The following is a 19,505-nucleotide window of genomic DNA, read 5'->3' on the forward strand; positions in this document are numbered from 1 at the left end:
TTAGCCTAGGCAACAAATCTGAGACATTGATCTCCAAATAACAAGCAAAAAGCCCAAAGTGGAGGTGCATCTCAAGTGGTAGAGTGCTAGCTGCATGTGGAAAAAGTAGAACCAGTTCAAGGCCCTGGATTCAAACCTCAGTACTGGCACAAAAATAAATAAATAAATGCATACATACAAAACCATTGCAACAAGTGCCAGAATCATGGTTCTGCAACAGAGCACTTGCCTACCAAGGAGGAAGCCTTGACTTCAAACTCCAGTATTGGAAAAAAAAGAGAGAAACCTTTGAGTTCTAGATGACCCTCATTGATTAGATAAGTAAATTTAAAGAAAAGCGATTTTGTTTGTTTGTTTGTGTTTATGCCAGTATTGGAGTTTAAACTCAGAGTCTCATGCTCTTTCTTGGCTTTTTCATGCAAGACTGGTGTTTACCACTTGAGCCCACAGCTTTACTTCTGGCTTTTTGGTGATTAATGGCAGACAAGAGTCTCGTAGACTTCTCTGCCGGGGTTGGCTTTAAACCACTATCTTCAGATCTCAGATTCTTGAGTAGATAGGATTATAGATGTGAGTCACCAATACCTGACACAGTACTTTTTAAGTAGCAAATGGGTCATAAATATGAAAAGAGGTCTGTGTAAGAAGGGATCAGAAGAAAGGGGAAATACACACACATGAAAATAGCTTAATGAAACTCAGTAAACAATGGAAAAGAAGGGAGGAGGAAGGAGAGGAATGGAATATAATGGGAAGGTAGACATGTTCTAAGTACACTGTGTATGTGTGGAATTATCAATGAAACCTGTCATATCATTAATGAATGCTAGTTCAAAATTTAAATTAAATTTTTAAAAAGTATATCATGATCAGAAATCATATATACATATAATGTTTCCTGATTTCTTTTTAGATGTGTGGTTTTTAACAACAGAGGAGTAGCAGGAGAAAGTCTCTTGGTAAGTAAATTTAAAAGAATTTTTAAGTTTTTAAGAAATTTAAAAGAATAATTTCTAGGGGCTGGGAAGATGGCTCAGTGGTAGAGTGCTTGCTTCACATACATGAGGCCCTGGGTTCAATTCCTCAGCACCACATAAACAAAAGGCCAGAAGTAGCACTGTAGCTCAAGTGATAGAGTGCTAACCTTAAGCTGAAGAGCCCAGGGCAGCGCCCAGGCCTATATTTCAAACCCCATGACCGACCAAAAAAAAAAGAATAATTTTCATATTTTTTGCTTTCTTCTTTTCTTAGTGCTAGTAGTGGGGTTTGAACTCAGGGCCTGGGTGCTATCCCTGAGTTTTTATGCTGAAGGCTGGTGCCCTAACACTTGAACCACAGCTGAACTTCTAGCTTTTTGGTGGTTAGTTGAAGATAGAAGTCTCATGGACTTTCCTGCCCTGGGTGACATTGAACTGAAATCATCAGATCTCAGTCTCCTGAGTAGCTATGATTATAGGGATGAGCTATCAGAGCCTAGCTAATTTCCAGTTTTATACTAAAAGCATATTCTTTTAAATTTAAGATAGTTGTTTATGCAAAAATTGTTTATGCAAAATATTTTATGCAAGTTCATGGTGTACAAATACAAAAAAGGAAATTTTCAAGACACACAATTATACACTATTAAATCTGTGTTAATGAGGATGTTATGAATATATATAATACATCAGTAGATACAAATTTACATTACTTTTAATACAAATGCATTTTAAATTATTATTTTTGTTATGTTTACGGAGTTGTATAATGGAGTTACCATTTAACAAATCAGTTTATAAATACAGTGTATGCTGATCCATGGCACCCCTTTCATCACATTGTTTTTAATTTAAAAACAATCAGGCTGGGTGCCAGTGGCTCACACCTGTCATCCTAGCTACTCAGGAGGCTGAGATCTGAGGATCACGGATCACGGTTCAAAGCCAGCCCAGGCAGGAAAGTCCATGAAACTCTTATCTCCAATTAACTACCAGAAAACCAGACATGGCTCTGTGGCTCAAGTGGTAGAGTGCTTGGCTTGAGCTGAAAAGCTCAGGGACAGTGTCCAGGCCCAGAGTTCAAGCCCCATGACTGACACACAAAAATAAGTCAGGTAAAAATAACAATAAGCCAGATAATGAGTACATTTCTTTTTGAACATTGTTTCTCCTTCCCTCTCTCCCAGTTTTTTCCTCCCGTCTCTACCACAAGTTGTAAAATTCATTTAAGCCTTCTTCGTTTTCTTTCTTTTTTGTCAGTACCAAAGTTTGAACTCACAGCCTTACACTACCTGTCCTTTTTTTTTTACAGTATCAAATCACATTTATTAAGCTGGATTTCTTCCATTCTAAAAATAATCACATATTTAAATAGGCAGGCACTAGTCATGAGGAGAAATATAGCCAACATTTGTAATGTGTGAGTACTTTCATGAATACTTATTTGAAAAATAAAACTTTCCTCCTATCAACATTACAATACAAAGTCTTCCATTTTACAAAGAAATAACTACCTGTCCTTTTTTATTTTGTTATTTTTTTGGACAGGGTCTTGGTTTTTGCCTGGGCTAGCTTGGACCACAATTCTCCTATTTATACTTCTGTGTAATGGAAATGATAGGGATACTCCACTTCACCCATATTTTTGTTGGTTGCAGTGGGTTCACTTGATTTTTTTTCCCCCAAGCTGGCTTTGAACTACAATCCTTCCAATCCTAGAATTACAGGTGTGAGTAGATAATTTTTTAAAGTAGGCTTTAATTTTTTAATTTTTTATATTATCATAAAGGTGAGGTACAGAGGGGTTACTGTTACATAAATCAGATAAAGAGAGAGTACATTTCTTTTCAGACAGTGTCGCTACTTCTCTTGCTTTCTCCCAGTCTTTCCCTCCCATCCCCAGCCACAAATTGTATAGTTCATTTTCAACATAGTGTCTAGTGCATACCACTGGGACTTTAAATTTTAAACCAGGTCTTCTTCCCCTTCTGCCATCCCTGTCCTTTCTAGTATTTGCTATTCATATCTTAGCAAGTCATAATTCTATCTGATGTTTAAACCTGTAAGTTGATCCAGGCTTGTGATTGGGCCTGTAATCCCAGCTATTTAAGATGCTGAGGCTGGAGGAATCTTGAACCAAGGAGTTCAGTACCATCTTGGGTAATACAGTGAGACCCTATCTCAAAAATCTAAAAAGAAAGAGAAAAGAGGATATTCAGGAAGGAAGCAAAGAATGTTAGAAGGGAAAGAAGGAGGAAGGGAAGGAAGGAAGGGAAAAAGGACAACAGATATTGGGGGTCTCTGAAAGGATCAATGAAAGGATCTGCTACATCCATGGCAGAGGACCACGCAGAGGCAGACAAGCACAGGAGAAAGATTATTACAAGGTTTATTAGAGGAGCCATATTTCTCTCGGAGAGAGAGAGAGCACATGGAGACCTCCACTATCTAGGTAGCAGCAGGGTCTGGGGGCAGGAAGTGAGGTAGATGGGAGTTCAGGTGGGTCTGGGTGGAGAGAGGGAGGGGCCAGCTATGTGGTAAGAACTCCTGGACAGGGAGGAGCTCAGGTCTGGGTGGAGCTGAGGACCAAAGGTGGGCATAATGCTTACAGTCTGAGCTGAAATCTAAGCTGAAATCTCAGGAGGCTGAAATCTAAGTATCATGGTTCAAAGCCAGCCAGAGCAAAAAAAAAAAAAAAAAAAAATTGGTAAGACACTTACCTCCAGTTAACTACCAAAAAAACAAAAACAAAAACAAGGTACAGCTTCCTAAGCCCTGAGTTTAAGCCCCAGTACTGGCACAAAAAAATATATATATATAAGAGAGATCTAGAGAGGAGGGGCAGGGTAATGGAAAGGGATAGGGAAAAGGAAAGCAGTGCTGGAAGGTAAATTATTAAACTCACTGAAATACATTCAGTAGGTCAAAGGTAATCCTATTAGAACTGGAAGGAACTGTTTTGTTTTGAGTGAATGACATTAAGACTATGAAGTCATTCTGGAAATGAAAATATACTCGTGACAAATGTGAATGCTTTATGAGCACTGTGGAAGAACAGAATTCTTATACTCTGCTTTGTAGTCACTTAAGCCCTAGAAGGAATCAAGATCAATAAGTTTGCAAAAATAAAAGTTGTAAAAGTGTTTATGCCCTTCCTCAAGTGCCTTATAATCAATAGTTTGATGAGAAGGTTCACATTTCCTCATTTAGGCTAGCTATCCCTTTCAGATTCTTGTAGACAGTACTCTGAATAGAAAGATTGGAATTTTCCATTTTGGGCTTAGTCTAAGCACATTCTTTTGAGGAGCTCCCATCTGCTGTGCATTCTAACATGTAAGTCCTCTACACATAAATGAGGAAAACCTGATCTGATGTTCTCCAGGAAATATCATGCTAGAAGAAGTGTCTATTGGATCTCATAAAGTGAAGGACAAAGAAACCCTATTCCTCATCAGCTCAAATTCAGAGTCAAACGTTATTCAATATCAACTATAAGTGTAGGAACTGAGTGTGGTAGTGCATACCTGTAATGCTAGTTCTTTTCTTTTCCCTCTTCCCCTCCCGATCCCCTCCCCTTTCCCCTTCTCCTCTTCTTCCACCTCCTCCTCCTCCTCCTCTTCTCCTTCTCCTTCTTCTTCATTTTGCTTGTTAACTGGAGGTAAGAATCTTGTGGATTTTCCTGCCTGGGCTGGTTTTGAAGGATTTCAATCTTAGCTTCCTGAGCAGCTGGGACCTGATGGCTAATACCTTTTTATGCTTTATGTTGGTTATGAGAATCAACTCAGTGATTTAGGTTTCTAGATGAAGGAAATGAGACATAGGAAGACAAGAACTGTCCCTAGCCAAGAACTGACAAAGTCAGGACTCAGACTTAGGTGATCTGACCATATGCTTATATTTCTTGACCATTATGCTAAACTCCTTACTATTTAGAAAGTAACAGAATTCTTTGAGGAGGGCAGGGACAGAGTTGACAGAATGATGGGGAAAATCCTAAGAAATTTGGAATTGCCAAGTTGGAGATAGGGACATAATTTGATCTTGTTTATGTTTGAGAGGAACCATAGCAGTAAAATGTAGAAAAGGGATGGATAGGGCGGAAGTTAAAGGCTGGGATACCAGTGAGAAAGCAGTTACTACAGACCTTCCCAGAATTTGGAATTAGAAAGCAGACATAGGGAGACTATATAGAGGAGAGAACAACAACAACAAAATAAGTGGATTCAGGTCTCACTCTCAAATGCTATTAGTAAATGTTTGGAGACTAAGTTTCCAATAATGAATTTTTTGGAGACACATTCAAACCAAAGTAGGCATATAGGTAGTTTTTAGATTATCCAAGTGGGAATTTCTAGTAAACAGCTTGATATACTGAACTGACCCTTGGAAGAGATATGAGCAGGTAGAAATTGGAGCCCAAGAGTGGTTGAGATTTCGTGGGGAGACTGTAGAGGAGAGGTCTATGGATAGGCTCTTAGAAAACATGGATAGCAGGTGTGGCAGTATACACCTATAACCTTCCATTACTCAGATGATGGAGTTAATTACTCAGAGGATAGAAGTAGGAGGATTGTGACATAAGATCAGCCAGGAGAAGGTTAATTTGAGGAAAATTACTATGAGAAACTATCTGAAAACCAAATTAAAAGCAAAAGGAGCTGAGTTCAGATGGCTTAAGACTGTCCTAGCTACTTAGGAGGCTAGATCTAGAGGATCATCATGGTTTGAGGCCAGCCTGGGCAGAACAATTTTACTAGTCTTCATCCCCATTGAACCAGCATAAAACAGGGCTGGAGGCATAGCTCAAAGTGATAGAGCACCAGCCAGGCAAGCATGAGGCAAAAGGAGTGAAGCCATTTGAGTTCTCTCAAGCTCTATCTTGCCAAGACTTTGCGTTCCATACCAAGCACTACAAAAAGAAAAATAAATTAAAATTAAGCCAGGTACCGGTGGCTCACACCTGTAATCCTAGCTACTCAGGAGGCTGAGATCTGAGGATCCCGGTTCAAAGCCAGCCTGGCAGGAAAGTCCATGAGCCTCTTATCTCTAATAAACCACTAGAAAAACCGAAAGTGGTGCTGTGGCTCTAGCAGTAGAGTACTCGCCTTGAGCTGAAGAGTGCAGGGTCAGTGCCCAAGTCCAGAGTTCAAGTCTTACGGTCCACCAAAAAAAAAAAAAATAGGTAGATAAATAAATAAATAACAAAATTAAGACAATACAACAAGAAAAGGGAAAGGAGTCAGAAAAAAGAAAAGAAACTGATTAGGAAGCATTATATCTTCAGGTTTGAGGGCATGGCTGAAGTGATTGTCTAGCAACTGAGAGACTCAGGGTTCAATCCTGAATACCACCATTATCTTTCGCATTTGTTATAGTTTGGATCTTACATGCTGCCCAAAGGCCATGTGCTCAAAGTTCAGTTGCCAGTTGAGGGTGGTGTTGGGAGGTAGCAGAATCATTACTGTAAGGACTGGTTGGATCAGAGGACAAAGGTCACTGGGCAGGCGTTCTTGTATATTTTGTCTTTTCCCATTCCATTCTTCTTGGCTGCCAAAAGATGAGCAACTTTGTTCTGCCACATGCATTCTTTGCTATTATGTTCTTCCTCATCACAGGCCTAGAAACAAGGAAGCCAAGTAACCACAGACTGAAACTTTAGGAACTGAACCAGAATACATCTCCCAGCTTTCTAATTCTTCCCTGCCCAGGATGTCTTGTCATGGTATTGGAAAGCTAATACAGCATTTAAGTCAATTAGAAATTTATTTTAAAAAGATGCAGCAACTGGCCAACTCATAAGAATACTTTGAGTTGTTACAAAGTCATAGTGTATTCCTAGAAGAACTGTTCAATTTTTTAAAATTTTAAAGTTCAAGTTTAGTTTCCATCACTAATAAGCTAAGTGAAAGAAGACAAGTCAAATAACCTTTCTGATTCTTTACTTACCTGAGGGGGGAAAAAGCAATACCATTGTACACATGCCACTTCATAAGGATATTTGATGTTTACATGCAATGACGAATAGCAGAATGCCCCATAAAATAAAGCTTTTCATCATTGAAGGCATAATTGTACTTAGATCCTTAGAGAATAAGAACTGTATATTTAATTAATGTATACTGATACATTCTATAATAAATTTTAAATAGTTGTCTAAAAGGATATAACTAATTATATTTTTGGCCATTTAATAAAATTGCCCTAATTAAATTAGGATCATAAAAATGGAAATAATTTGTGGTTCTAAAAGGACAGAATTTTTATTATAGTTTGGTTATTTCAATTCTTTCTTAACTTTTGGATCATACAAACAAGATGCCAATATTAAGGATGAGAGCTAACTTTAACATTTAGGTCCTTTGATAACATCCTCTCTTAGCTGAGAGGAGCCATTGTTGCTTTCTCCTAGAAGTCTTGTTTATTTATACCTCTCCTTGTTCCAAACCCAGAGTAAGAAAGCCCTTAGGGTAGGCATAAAAAAAAAAAAAAAAGATGATTCTGCCAAGATCAAACAGGAAGGACCTGTCTCTACCTGAAATAAACCTCAAAGAACTGTTAAAGGTGAAATGAAATGTAGGGTGGGGGGGAGGTTGTCAAGCAGTTTTCCTAGAAGAGGAAGGAGAACACTGTAAAGGCTTTGCTGAAATATATCAGATGAACTCTGTGTAGGGATTGCTGAAGTTCTGCTACCACATATTTGTCTTCATTTCCTACTGGTCATTGCAGGAGTATGGGACGAGCAAAGGGTTTCCTCACAAGGAAATCTAAAGACTTTACTTCTCCTTTCCTGGTTGTTTTCTGTAGGAGATGACAGTCCATCCTAGTCTCAGTAGACAGAACTTCAGATATCCTGTAGGGTTCTGGGCATGCTTGGAAGAGATGGAACCTTTTCTTCTCTCCCTGCAGATTAGCTTTCAAGGTTAAGAATCTAGGAGTCCTAGCCAGGTGCTAGTAGCTCATGCCTGTAATCGTAGTTACTTAGGAGGCAGAGATCTGAGGATCATGGTTCAAAGCTAGCCCAGGCAGAAAAAGTCCTTGATACTCTATACCCTTTTCTGCTTATGTGGTGCTGAGGAAGAAAACATAGGGCCTCATGCATGCAAGGCAAGCACTCTACCATGGAGCTACCTTCCCAGCCCTATACTCTATACTCTTATCTCCAATTAACCACCAGAACACCAGTGTGGCACAAGTGGTAGTGCACTAGCCTTGAGCTGAAGAGCTCAAGGACAGCGCCAGGCCTCCAGAGTTTAAGCCCCACCCCAAAAGAATACAGGAATCCTGTTTAAGTCCCCCCCAAAAAAGAATACAGGAATCCTGCTAGGCACTGATAACTCATGCCTACCTGTAATACTAGCTACTCAGAAAGCTGAGAGCTGAGAATTGCAGTTCAAAGCCAGCCCAAGCAGGAAAGTCAATGAGACTCTTACTTCCAATTTAACACCAAAAAGCCAGAAGTGGAGCTATGGCTCAAGTGGTAGGATATAAAGTCCTGACCTGAGCTTAAGCCTTAGAACCAACTCCAAAAGAATTAATTTAAAAAAAATGAATCTAAGAATCCAAGTTACTCACAAGCTCCCTAATATTACTGATTGATTACTAAATGTAGCTTAGGAATGATAATTCACAAAGAACTTAGTGAAAATTGAGTTTGTTGTTGCCCATTGGGTTATCAGACACCTGTATACTTAGGCCCCACAAGCTGCTTTGGAAAATAGTCTAGCAGTTCCTCGGATATTTAAACACGGCTCAGAGCAGTAAAAATACATGTTCTCTCAAAATGTATCCATGTATATCTATTGTAATATTATTCCTACTAGCTAGAAGGTAGAAACAACCCAGAGATCTTCCAGTGAATGAATGTATAAACAAAATGTAGCCTGTCATATCATAGAATGATCATATTAAAAAGTATTGGGTGCCTATGAACCTTGAAGACATTATGCTAAGTGTGAAGCTAGTAACAATAAACCACATTTGTGACTCCATTTATATAACATATTCACAAGAGGCAAATCCCTCTAAGACAGAAAGTAGATTAGTGGATGCCTAGGGCTCATGGCAGAGACTTTCTTTTCAGGGTGGTGAAAATGTTCAAAAATGGTGGTAGAGGTGGTTGTACAACTTTGAATATATTAAAAATCCCTAACTTGTACATTTTACATGGGCGGATCATCTGATGCATAGAAATGACATGTCATTGAAAAGAAAAGTTCCTTCAGGCATTTCCTAACTCAAGTCAAGAGCTGCTCCCATGGAAGCAGGAAGAGTCTTCAAAGCTATGCTTCTCAAGCTGGGTGCCAGTGGCTCCCTCCTATAACCCTAGCTTCTCAGAAAGCTGAGATCTGAAGTTTGAGTTTTGAAGCTAGCTTGGGCAAGAAAGTTGTTGAGACTCTTATTTCCAATTAACCAGCAAAAAGCTAGAATGGGAGCTGTGGCTCGAGTGCTAGAACACCAGCCTTGAGCAAAATAAAGCTTAGAGACAATGTCCAGGCACTGAATCAAGCCCCAGAACAGGCACAAAGAAAAGAGAGGAGTGTTGGGGGGGGGGGCAGGAGGGGAGTGGAAAGGAGAGGAGAGGAGGAAGGAGAAGAAAAAGGAAAGGGAAGGGAAGGGAATGAATTGTGTGGTCTAGGCAGGGTCTCCCATTCCTCATAGCCTGATACCAGTCCCTGATAAGCTGAGAGGCTTCAAAGGAATATAAACCAATTTAGAAACCACAGAAGCACAGAGGAAAATGCTGGTTGCTAGAGGGTGGGTGGGGGAGTGAGGAGATACTTGGCAAAAGACAGAATTTCATTTAGGAAGAGTAAGTTCCAAAGAGCTATTATACAACTTGATGACTGGTTAATAACAAAGGATTATATTGTATGCTTGAAACTAGCTAAGCAAGTAGATGTTTATATTCTTATTTTAAGCAGTGTTCAAAGGGGCTTCGATTCTACAAGTCAGATTATGAGTATAATATATTTTGATCATTGTCACCCCTTCCATTGTTCTCCCCCAAGAGAGTAGATTTTGAGTAGCTATTAAGTGTTCTCACCACAAAAAAATAGGCATGTGAGGTAATATTTATTTAATTTACTCCATTTAGTCATCATATAATGTAGTCTTATTGCAAAACATATTATACCAATAAATATGTACAATGTTTATTTTCCAATTTAATAAAGTATATGATTTTTCTTAGAAAAAAGAATGTAAACCAATTCAGTTTGCACACACCCAAGGTGACTTCCCCCCCTCAAAGAAATATTCATAATTTTAATTTTGTAAAACCAGTGATTGAACACAGGGCCTCTGGCCTGCTAGGCAAGACTGTACCACTTGAGCCACGCTCCCAGCCCTATGCTCCTGACAGTAGAAATAGCAGACTGAGTTACATACTGAGACTGGCACTCACTCTGGGCTGGCACTTTGAATGTCTCTGTTTTAGAGGTTTTCAAATCTCCTTTTATAGATGTGGACATGTCTGGGAAAGAAGAGTCTGAAAGCTAATTAGGGTAGGAACTCAGAGTGTCCAGGCTAGTATCTCGACCTTTCAGTGCTGTCTTTCAGTCAAGTTAGGCTGAGAACCTCAGGGAGAACTAAGAATGACTCCTATGAGCCACATCTCCCTCCAGTCTCAGCTGTTTTATATGGCTAAGGTCTCAGCTCTGGTGGCCAGGGGCATGGTTCAAGTGGTAGAGCACCTGCTAAGAAAACATAAGTTCAAACTGCAGTGCCGAAAACAAAAACCCAAGGACTCAGATCAGATCTAGATCCTGGTGGCACATTAAGAACTCTCTGTAAGCTTTAAAAAATCCTGATCTATGAACCCTACTTATCCAGAAGTTCAGATTCCCTTGGTTTCAGATAAACACACACACTCATATGTATGTATATTCTTCAGTGAGTTTCATGTACAGACAAGGCTGAAAGTCCTGTGAGGGATGAGTAATTGTACATGTGGCAGCCATCTGACTCAGGCTCACCATCCCTGGTCCCAGAGACAGCCATAGGAAAGCACAGACCTGCATGTTAGGAGCCTAGACTGAAAAGAACTGGCTGGCTGGCTAATGTTAGCCGTGAAGAGAACAGCCCTCTTGCTGGTGTGGCTTGTGTACCATGTCTGCACGAGCAGAGCCATCTGGAGCATTAGCAGGAACGTGGCACGCAGGTCATCTTAGCTTCAGCACTTACCAGCCTGACTCATGGGGCAGTTAATTTTTTTTTAATGAGAAATGTCTCGTACAGATTTAGACACTTGGTCATTTTTATGTCAGCAACTAGGTGAAATGATTGTGTATTAAGTTGCTGATTTTATTATATATTCATATCCTTTTTCTTTTCTATGGCTTTTTATTTGATTAACTCATATTCCAAAAATAAGATCGATTTTCCTAGAGACAATTGGGGCAGTTCACTAGGCACTGGACAAGGAATGAGGGGAATGAAAACAAATCACACTGCAGAGATGAACTTAAGAGCATAATTGGTCCTGTTATTTAAAAAAAATTATTCCCTTTTGAATAGAGTTCATCTAATAGGATCATCAAATAACTATAGATGATTAAATACTCAGAGGAAGACTATAAAAAATGAAGTATTCTAAATTTCAGATGATTGTCAGACATGACAATAAAGTACACTTGAAATTTAAATGTTTATAAAGATATATATATATATATATATATATATTTCTTTTTCAGTTTTTGTTTTATTGAGAAAAACTCTAAAACCCTAGATGGTTTTGGCCGTAAGGTAACTCCAGTGTTAAGGAAGGATTCTGTTATGGCTCTACTGCAGATTAGCAAACTAATCTCTTCCCAGAATAGCTAGGGAGAGTCGGGCTACCTGATTAACAGGGTAAATTTAAAAATTTTTTCCAGGCTAAAAAAATGTAATGGGAAAAAATTTAATGCTAAAACAGAGGGCTTCTGAAATCAGATATGAAAATTCTATTTCCAGGTTAGGGAGAAATCAACTTCTTACATTTTCTTTTTGAGCTTAATCAGTTAAGAAAGAAAACTATTAGACCTGCATGTATGGAAATATCATGATACCCTTTTGCACAAGTAAAATTAGATATGAACCATAGATAAAAATTAAATATAGCTGTGCGCTGGTGGCTCATGCCTGTAATCCTAGCTACTCAAGAGGCTGAGATCTGAGGATATGGTTCAAATCCAGCCCAGGCAGAAAAGTCCAAGAGACTCCAACTAGCCACCAGAAAACTGGAAGTAATTCTGTGGCTCAAAGTGGTAGAGCACTAGCCTTGAGCAAAAGAGCTCAGGAACAGTGCCCAGGTCCAGAATTTAAACCCCATGACAGACCAAAAATAATTAAATATACTTTATTATTTTCCTTTTATATACAAATATTAGGAATTATACATGACTAATCTCTCAATGCTTGATTTAAAATGAACACTTACAGCTGTTAAACAGATTGCTGTTTGCTATTATTCTTGCTCTCTGATCATAGTTGCACTTGAATAATTTGAACAATCTTTATTTGTAATTCTGTCACATTTTTCTGTCACTAAAAAAAAATAAATGTATGCTCAGTTATCTGCTGGAAAAATGTGTATTGGTGGCTCACAACTGTAATCCTAGCTTCTCAAGAGGCTGAAATCTTGGCTCAACATCCTCAAAACAAGTCTGAGACTCTTATCTCCAGTTAACCACCAAAAAGCCAGAATAGAGATGTGGCTCTAGTGGCCCTGTTTAAGCACTCGTACAGACACACAGACACATACAGACACAGACACACACATCTGCTGGAATGCTTTTTGGATTTTTTGCATTTTTTTTCAGATATCTTTCCCATGTTATCTCACGCAGATAAATCATGCCAGATCTTCATTCATCCCTGTTCTGATTAGGTATGGTTCAATTTACCTTCTGTGCTGGGAGTATGGAAATGAAAGGAATTACTACAACAAGAAGTTACTAGTTGCATTTGTAGCCCAAGTAGCTGAGAAGAATCTAGTTGTTCACTTTAAAAAGCTGCTAAATTTTATCTTTAGTTGTGAAGACAATTTTTGGAAAGCCTGCTAATTCAGATATTAGAAAGACTGTATTATGCCCCAAGTGTCCTTGTGGTGTATCCTGAATGAATCAGTTCTTTAATAAACCTGAATTTTTTGGCCTGCATTGCGGTTTCTTACTTTAGATGATAATGAAAATATCTGTCTCCTTTTGGAGGCAATCAAATGGCAAGGAGAAATATTTTATATAATTGCTCAACTTCTGCAAATTATATTAATCAAGTCTTCTCATTTTCAGGCCTGTGTGTCTCAGTTCTGTTTGACAGGTATTTATTGACTGACAGTAGGGCTTGCAATAGACACTAGGATAGTGTGAACTGGAAATCCAGGAAGAATTAGGAAAGGTGAGGCCCTAGCAGACAGAAGTCAAGACTTACCTATAGTCATGTACCCGTCATTTATTCAAATGACAATTGCAATAGTCAACTGCTGACAGTGTAGTCAGCAAGCAGATGAAATGTATACACACACACACATAGCAAGGATGGCACAAGAGAACATTAGGACCCCATTGATTTGAACCTGTACATGTGGAGAAAGAATAAAATACTGAGATGGAAAGGATGTTTGGCTTCCTGTTGTCCAGGCCTTAAACACTTGGAGGAGTTTGTGCTTAATTCAGTACTAATGGAAAGCTAATAAAGGATTTTCTGCAGAAAAATGTTCATGGTTAGAACCTGAAGTGTTCTTTATGAAAATTTGCCTGACAGTGCACTGGATGGTAGATTACAGATGGTAATTAGAAAATACTGGAGGGGCTGGGATGGTGGCTCAGTGGTAGAGTTCTTGCTTTGCATGCGTGAGGCCCTGGGTTCGATTCCTCAGCACTACATAAGCAGAAAAAGCCAGAAGTAGTGTTGTGGCTCAAGTGGTAGAGCTCTAGCCTTGAGCTGAAGAGCTGAGGGACAGCACCAGGCCAGAGTTCAGGTCCGTGACCAACAGAAAAGAAAAAAGAAAATACTGGAATTACCCAGTGAATTGGTGATTAGTGCAGCCCAGGTAAGAAGCAGGAAGGCCTAGTGACAGATAGTAAAAACCAGATCTTACTACCCACTTTGTACTCAGCATTCTAATCCACACCTACCCGAGGGTGACCAACTGTGAGAACCTTCTTCTGTGATTAAGAACCTTCTCTAGCCCCTGGGCACACCAGAAGTCCTGGAGGCTTCATTTCCTCTAGGAATAGTCCTCAAGCAGTGACTGAAGGGACATGGTGGATATTAGTCCAATTTACTTGCTGCTCTTTAGAGATTTTTTTTTAAGCCTCATTTAACATAATCTCCCAGAGAGTTCCCTAAGAAGATTGAGTCCCAGTTGTTCACAGCTATAAACTGCTTGGTAACGTTTTCTTTATTGTCTTCTCTTTTTTTAATCTGTGCCAATGCTGGGCTTGAACTTGAGAATTCATCTGCAGGTCTTAAGTTTATCAGCCTTATGGAAAATGGCAATGTCACCTATAGTTAATAATTAACTAGGAAATACAGATGTTATATACAGGAAAATGGGTAATTCTGAGAAGTAAGGAGAGTTTTTATCACAATTCTATAAAAGGAGGATTGAGTTTGGTCATTTTTCATTTGAAAAACAAGAACAGTCCAGTGAAGCTGCTTGCTAGGACATAGAAATTCTCTCAGGTTGAGAGAAAGACAGTAGACAAGTGCACCAAGAAGTGGTTAATGAAGCTATGGAGGTGAGTAAGGCCTTGAAGAACTAAGTATTGGGCTGGGAATGTGGCTTAGTGGTAGAGTACTTGCCTAGCATGCACAAAGCCCTGGATTCAATGCCTCAGTACGACATAAATAGAAAAAGTCAGAATGGGTGCTGTGGTTCAAGTGGTAGAGTGCTAAGCCTTGAGCAAAAGAAGCCCAGGCCCTGAGTGCAAGCCCCAGGACTGGCAAAAAACAAAAAACAAAATTGAGTATTAAGGCGGGTTCTGGGGGCTCATGCCTGTAATCTTAGATACTCAGAAGGCTGAGATCTAAGGATTGTGGTTCTAACCTGGGTAAAAAGTTCATGAAACCCTTACCTCCAAAACCAGAATTGGAGCTGTGGATTAAAGTGATAGAGCACTTGTCTTGAGCACAAAAGCTCAGAGATAGCACTCAAGTCCTGAGATCAAGCCCCATCACCACCACCACCACCAAAAAAGATCTGAGGCATAGAATTCCATTGTGTGTGTATCATGTTTTCTTGATCCATTCATCTACTGAGAGGCATCTGGGTTGGTTCCATATCGTAGCTATGGTAAATAATGCTGAGATAAACATAGTTGTGCTGGTAGCTTTAGTGTGGCCTTGTTTGTGATCTTTGGGTAAATGCCCAAAAGTGGGATTGCTGGGTCATAGGGGGGAGCTCTATGTGGAGTCTTTTTTTTTTTTTTTGGGTCCGGTCATGGGGCCTGAACTCTGGGCCTGGGTGCTGTCCCTCAGCTCTTCAGCTCAAGGCTAGCGCTCTACCACTTGAGCCACAGCGCCACTTCCAGCTTTTTTCTTTTTGCTTATGTGGTGCTGAGGAATCGAACCCAGGGCCTTGAGCATGCAAGGCAAGCGCTCTATCACTGAGCCACCTTCCCGGTCCTATGTGGAGTCTTTTGAGAAACCTCCATACTGCTTTCCAAAGTGGTTGAACAAGTTCACATTCCCACCAACAATGCAGTAGGGTTTCCTTTTGGCCACATCCCCTCCAGCATCTGTTGTTATTAGATTTCTTGATTATAGCCATTCTAAGTGGGGTAAGGTGGAATCTCAATGTTGTTTTGATTTGCATTTATTTTATGGCTAGAGAGGTTGAGCATTTCTTCATGTTTCTATTGGCCATTCTTATTTCCTCTTCAGAGAAGTTTCTCTTTAAGTCTTTAGCCCACTTATTTATCAGGCAGTTGTTTCTTTGAGGATTTGTTGTTAGGGGATTTAATTTTTTGAGTTCTAAGTATATTTTAGATATAAGACCCTTGTCTGTTGTATGGCTAGTGAAGATCTTCTCCCAATTCGTGGGCTTTCTGTTGATCTTGCTAGCTATGTCCTTTGCCATGAAGAAGCTCTGCAGTTTCATGCAATCCCATTTGTCCAACTTTTCTTTGATTTGTTGTGTTTTTTGGTCTCTATTAAGAAAATTTCGGCCTGTGCCAAGGAGCCCTAGAGTTTCTCCTATTCCATCCTGTAATGTTTTCAGAGAAGGAACAGGTGGTTCATACCTGGAATCCTTGCTACTCAGGGGGCTGAGACCTAGAATTTGAAGCCAATCTGGGTAGAAAAGTTAATGAGACTCCATCTCTAAACTGGCATAAAAGGTGGACTATAGGCACAGCTCAGATAGTAGAGCTCCAGCCAGCAAAAAAAGCCTAGCCAGAGCACTAGGCATACATCAAAAAGATGACATTAGACAATAAGTTGTATTTTAGAGATCAGTTTAAGTGTATGGATTATTTAAATTTTTCCAACTACTCATTATTGAATCAACAGATTTATAGATTATATAATCTTCCTAGAACATGGTTTTGGAACATTAAAATTACGGTGGTGCCAATAACTAGTTTCAGTGTTTTTATTAGAGGAATGTTATGGTTTATCTCCTTGGTAAGAAATTCCAGATAATTTTCTGTCATAATACTTTTCCTTATAGTAGTTTATTCATATGCACATTCACTGTATTTTAAAGAGAATTATTCACTCGTCGCAGATCTCAAATAAAGCATTTTGGATGCGGTTCTGCTCTAAACAAAGCCCTTATTGATGAATTTCACATAAAAACCATTTGTTTTAATGTATTATGTATTGAGGCAAAATCAGCTTTACATAATTTAACATGTTCAGTGCCTACTGCAGTGTACCATGTTCAGCACAGCTGAGGCTAACTAGATATGGTTAGAAAAAAGAAGTCAGACTGGCCATTACTGTATCTGAAGTAAAGGCCCTTTATTCCTTCACTGACAGATGGAGTTGGGGATAGAGAAATAGTTCTTTGGTTAGGAACTTTACCACTTTTTAGGGAAGAGGATTTTATTCACTATGTAGTTCAGGTTGGCTTCAAACTCATAATTCTCCTGTGTTGGCTTCTAATACTCTAGTCACAGACACTTATTTATTTGTTTGTTAATTGTGGGGCTTGAACTCAGGGACACAGTCCCTGAGCCTCTTTGTGCTCAAGGCTAGCACTCTACTACATGAGCCACAGTGCCATTTCCAGTTTCTGAGTGGTTTTTTTGGAGATAAGAGTCTCATGGCTTTTCTGTCCTGCCTGGCTTCAAACCGTAATTCTCAGATCTTAGCCTCCTGAGTAGCTAGGATTACAGGTGTGAGCCACTGGTGCCCAGCCTATTTATTTATTTTTTGTTGGTCATGGGGCTTGAGCTCAGGGCCTGAGCACTGTCCCTGAGCTTTTTTTTTTTTTCTCTCAAGGCTAGGGCTCTACCACTTTGAGCCATGGCTCCCACTTCCACTTTTCTGGTGGTTAATTGGATATTAGAATCTGAGGATTATCTTACCCATACTGGCTTCAATCTGAGATCAGTGGATCTCAGCCTCCTGAGTAGTAGAATTACAGGTGTGAACTACCTACGCCTAGCTACAGACACTTGTTCTTGTTGTTGTTGTTTTATAACAAATTATTTTGGGGGACTAAGAATGTGGCTTATTGGTAGAGTGCTTGCCTAGAAGCCTTGAGTTTGATTCCTCAGTACCACATACACAGAGAAAGCTAGAAGTGGTGCTGTGGCTCAAGTGGTAGAGAGAATAGCCTTGAGCAAAAGAAGCTCAAGGACAGTGCCCGGCCTTGAGTTCAAGCCCCAGGACTGGAAAAAAATATGTTAGCTTGGGAGTGAGGGACTGATACTTTCTTTATATATTAAAAGTATAATTCTACAAAAGCTGCAGTGGTACTCACTAAACCCTATGCTGAAAATTATAACTTGTGAGTGGGGATGGGAGGGAAAAACTGGGAGAGATTGAGGAAAGGGATGACCTTGTCCAAAAAATGTACTCTTTTACCTGACTTATGTAACTATAACACCCCCAACATCACCTTTATATTATAAATAAAACTTTTTTAAAGTGTAATTCTCTATTTTTTTTTCTTCCTAAAGTAACTGTTCTTCCAAAGATGGAGACTCGTTTGAGTTGAGATTAACAATTTTTTCTCAGTTTAGGGGTTGGAAGTTAGGTCTCTGGAGCTTTTTTATGCTAGTTATTTTTAAGATAGGGTCTTGCCTCCTATCTAGAGTCAATCCTGTTGTAACTAGGACAGGCGTTCACCACCACACCCATCTTCTTCCATGGAGATGGAGTGTTGTAGACATTTTGTTTTTACAAGGACTGCCTTAGAACCATCTTCAGGTTCTCAGCCTTTCTCAAAGGTAGGATGACAAGCATGTGCCACTGGCTAGAAAATTATATTTTAAATTGAAAGTAATTTTGTTGAGTTTACCCACCTTGCATCAGGGTTTTCTTTGCATGTTGAAAAGTCTTTCTGTTAGGACCAACCTGAATCCTGTTGACTTTAAATGGCATATATGTATAATGGAAAAGATGAAAACAAGTTATTATTGACAGTATGGGTAAAGAATGGTTGCTTTTCATGTTTATGACTTCCATGTTCTTCTTACGTATTATGCAAATAATCTTACCTTTTAATATTTATTTATTTATTGCTTATCATTTGCTTCTAGACACCAAGGACATACTGTTGTGCTAACACTGAAGACTTGGAGACAGTTATTCACCATGTTCACAGCTTGTTCCCTTCTGCTCCTTTTCTGGCAGCAGGAGTTTCAATGGGAGGGTAAGATTTTCTCTTTCTAAAATATCTGAAGAGAAGAAGTCCTACTCAGTATCCCTTTCAGAGGACTGTAAGCTAGCTACAAATTTTATATTATTTATTTATTTGCCAGTCCTGCAGCTTGAACTCAGGGCTTGGGCACAGTCCCTGGTTAGCACTCTGCCACTTGAACCACACTGCCACTTCTGGCTTTTTCCGTTTATGTGGTACTGAGGAATTGAACCCAGGGCTTCATGCATGCTAGGCAAGCACCCTACCACTAAGCCAACTTCCCAGCCCTACCTGGAGATTTTAAAATAAGTGTTTGCTTATTTGCATCTTATCACGTGGTTGAGAGAAACAAAGAAGAAATGAATTCAGGTAATTTTTTGCACGTGTTTGTATGTGTACAGGTACTGGGGCTTAAACTCAGGGCCTGGGTGCTGTCCCTTACCCTGTTTTGCTTGCAGCTGGTGCTTTACCTCTTGAGCCACAGCTCCACATGTGGCTTTTTAGTGTTTATTCATTGCAGATAAAAATCTCAGGGACTCGGGGCTGGGAAGGTGGCTCAGTGGTAGAGTGCTTGCCTTGCATGCATTAGGCCCTGGGTTCAATTCCTCAGCACCACATAAGCAAAAAGAAAAAAGCCAGAAGTAGCACTATGGCTCAAGTGGTAGAGCACTAGCCTTGAGCTGAAGAGCTGAGGGACAGTGCCCAGGCCCAGAGTTCAGGCCCCACAACCGGAC

At 39.6% G+C, this 19,505-nt stretch overlaps 1 protein-coding gene across 1 annotated transcript in view; it reads left to right on the plus strand.

The window, feature by feature from the left end:
- The window catches only part of Abhd3 (abhydrolase domain containing 3, phospholipase), a 51,023-nt gene that overhangs the window by 19,268 nt on the left and 12,250 nt on the right, over positions 1-19,505 (plus strand). The window contains exons 4-5 of the mRNA XM_070029455.1: positions 914-959; positions 18,671-18,783. Of these exons, the coding sequence (XP_069885556.1) occupies positions 914-959; positions 18,671-18,783 (159 nt within the window). The remainder of the gene's footprint in view (positions 1-913; positions 960-18,670; positions 18,784-19,505) is intronic.

This window comes from Dipodomys merriami, unplaced genomic scaffold (assembly GCF_024711535.1).
Source record: "Dipodomys merriami isolate MVZ:Mamm:240054 unplaced genomic scaffold, mDipMer1.0.p SCAF_2, whole genome shotgun sequence".
NCBI classification, from domain to species: Eukaryota; Metazoa; Chordata; class Mammalia; order Rodentia; family Heteromyidae; genus Dipodomys; species Dipodomys merriami.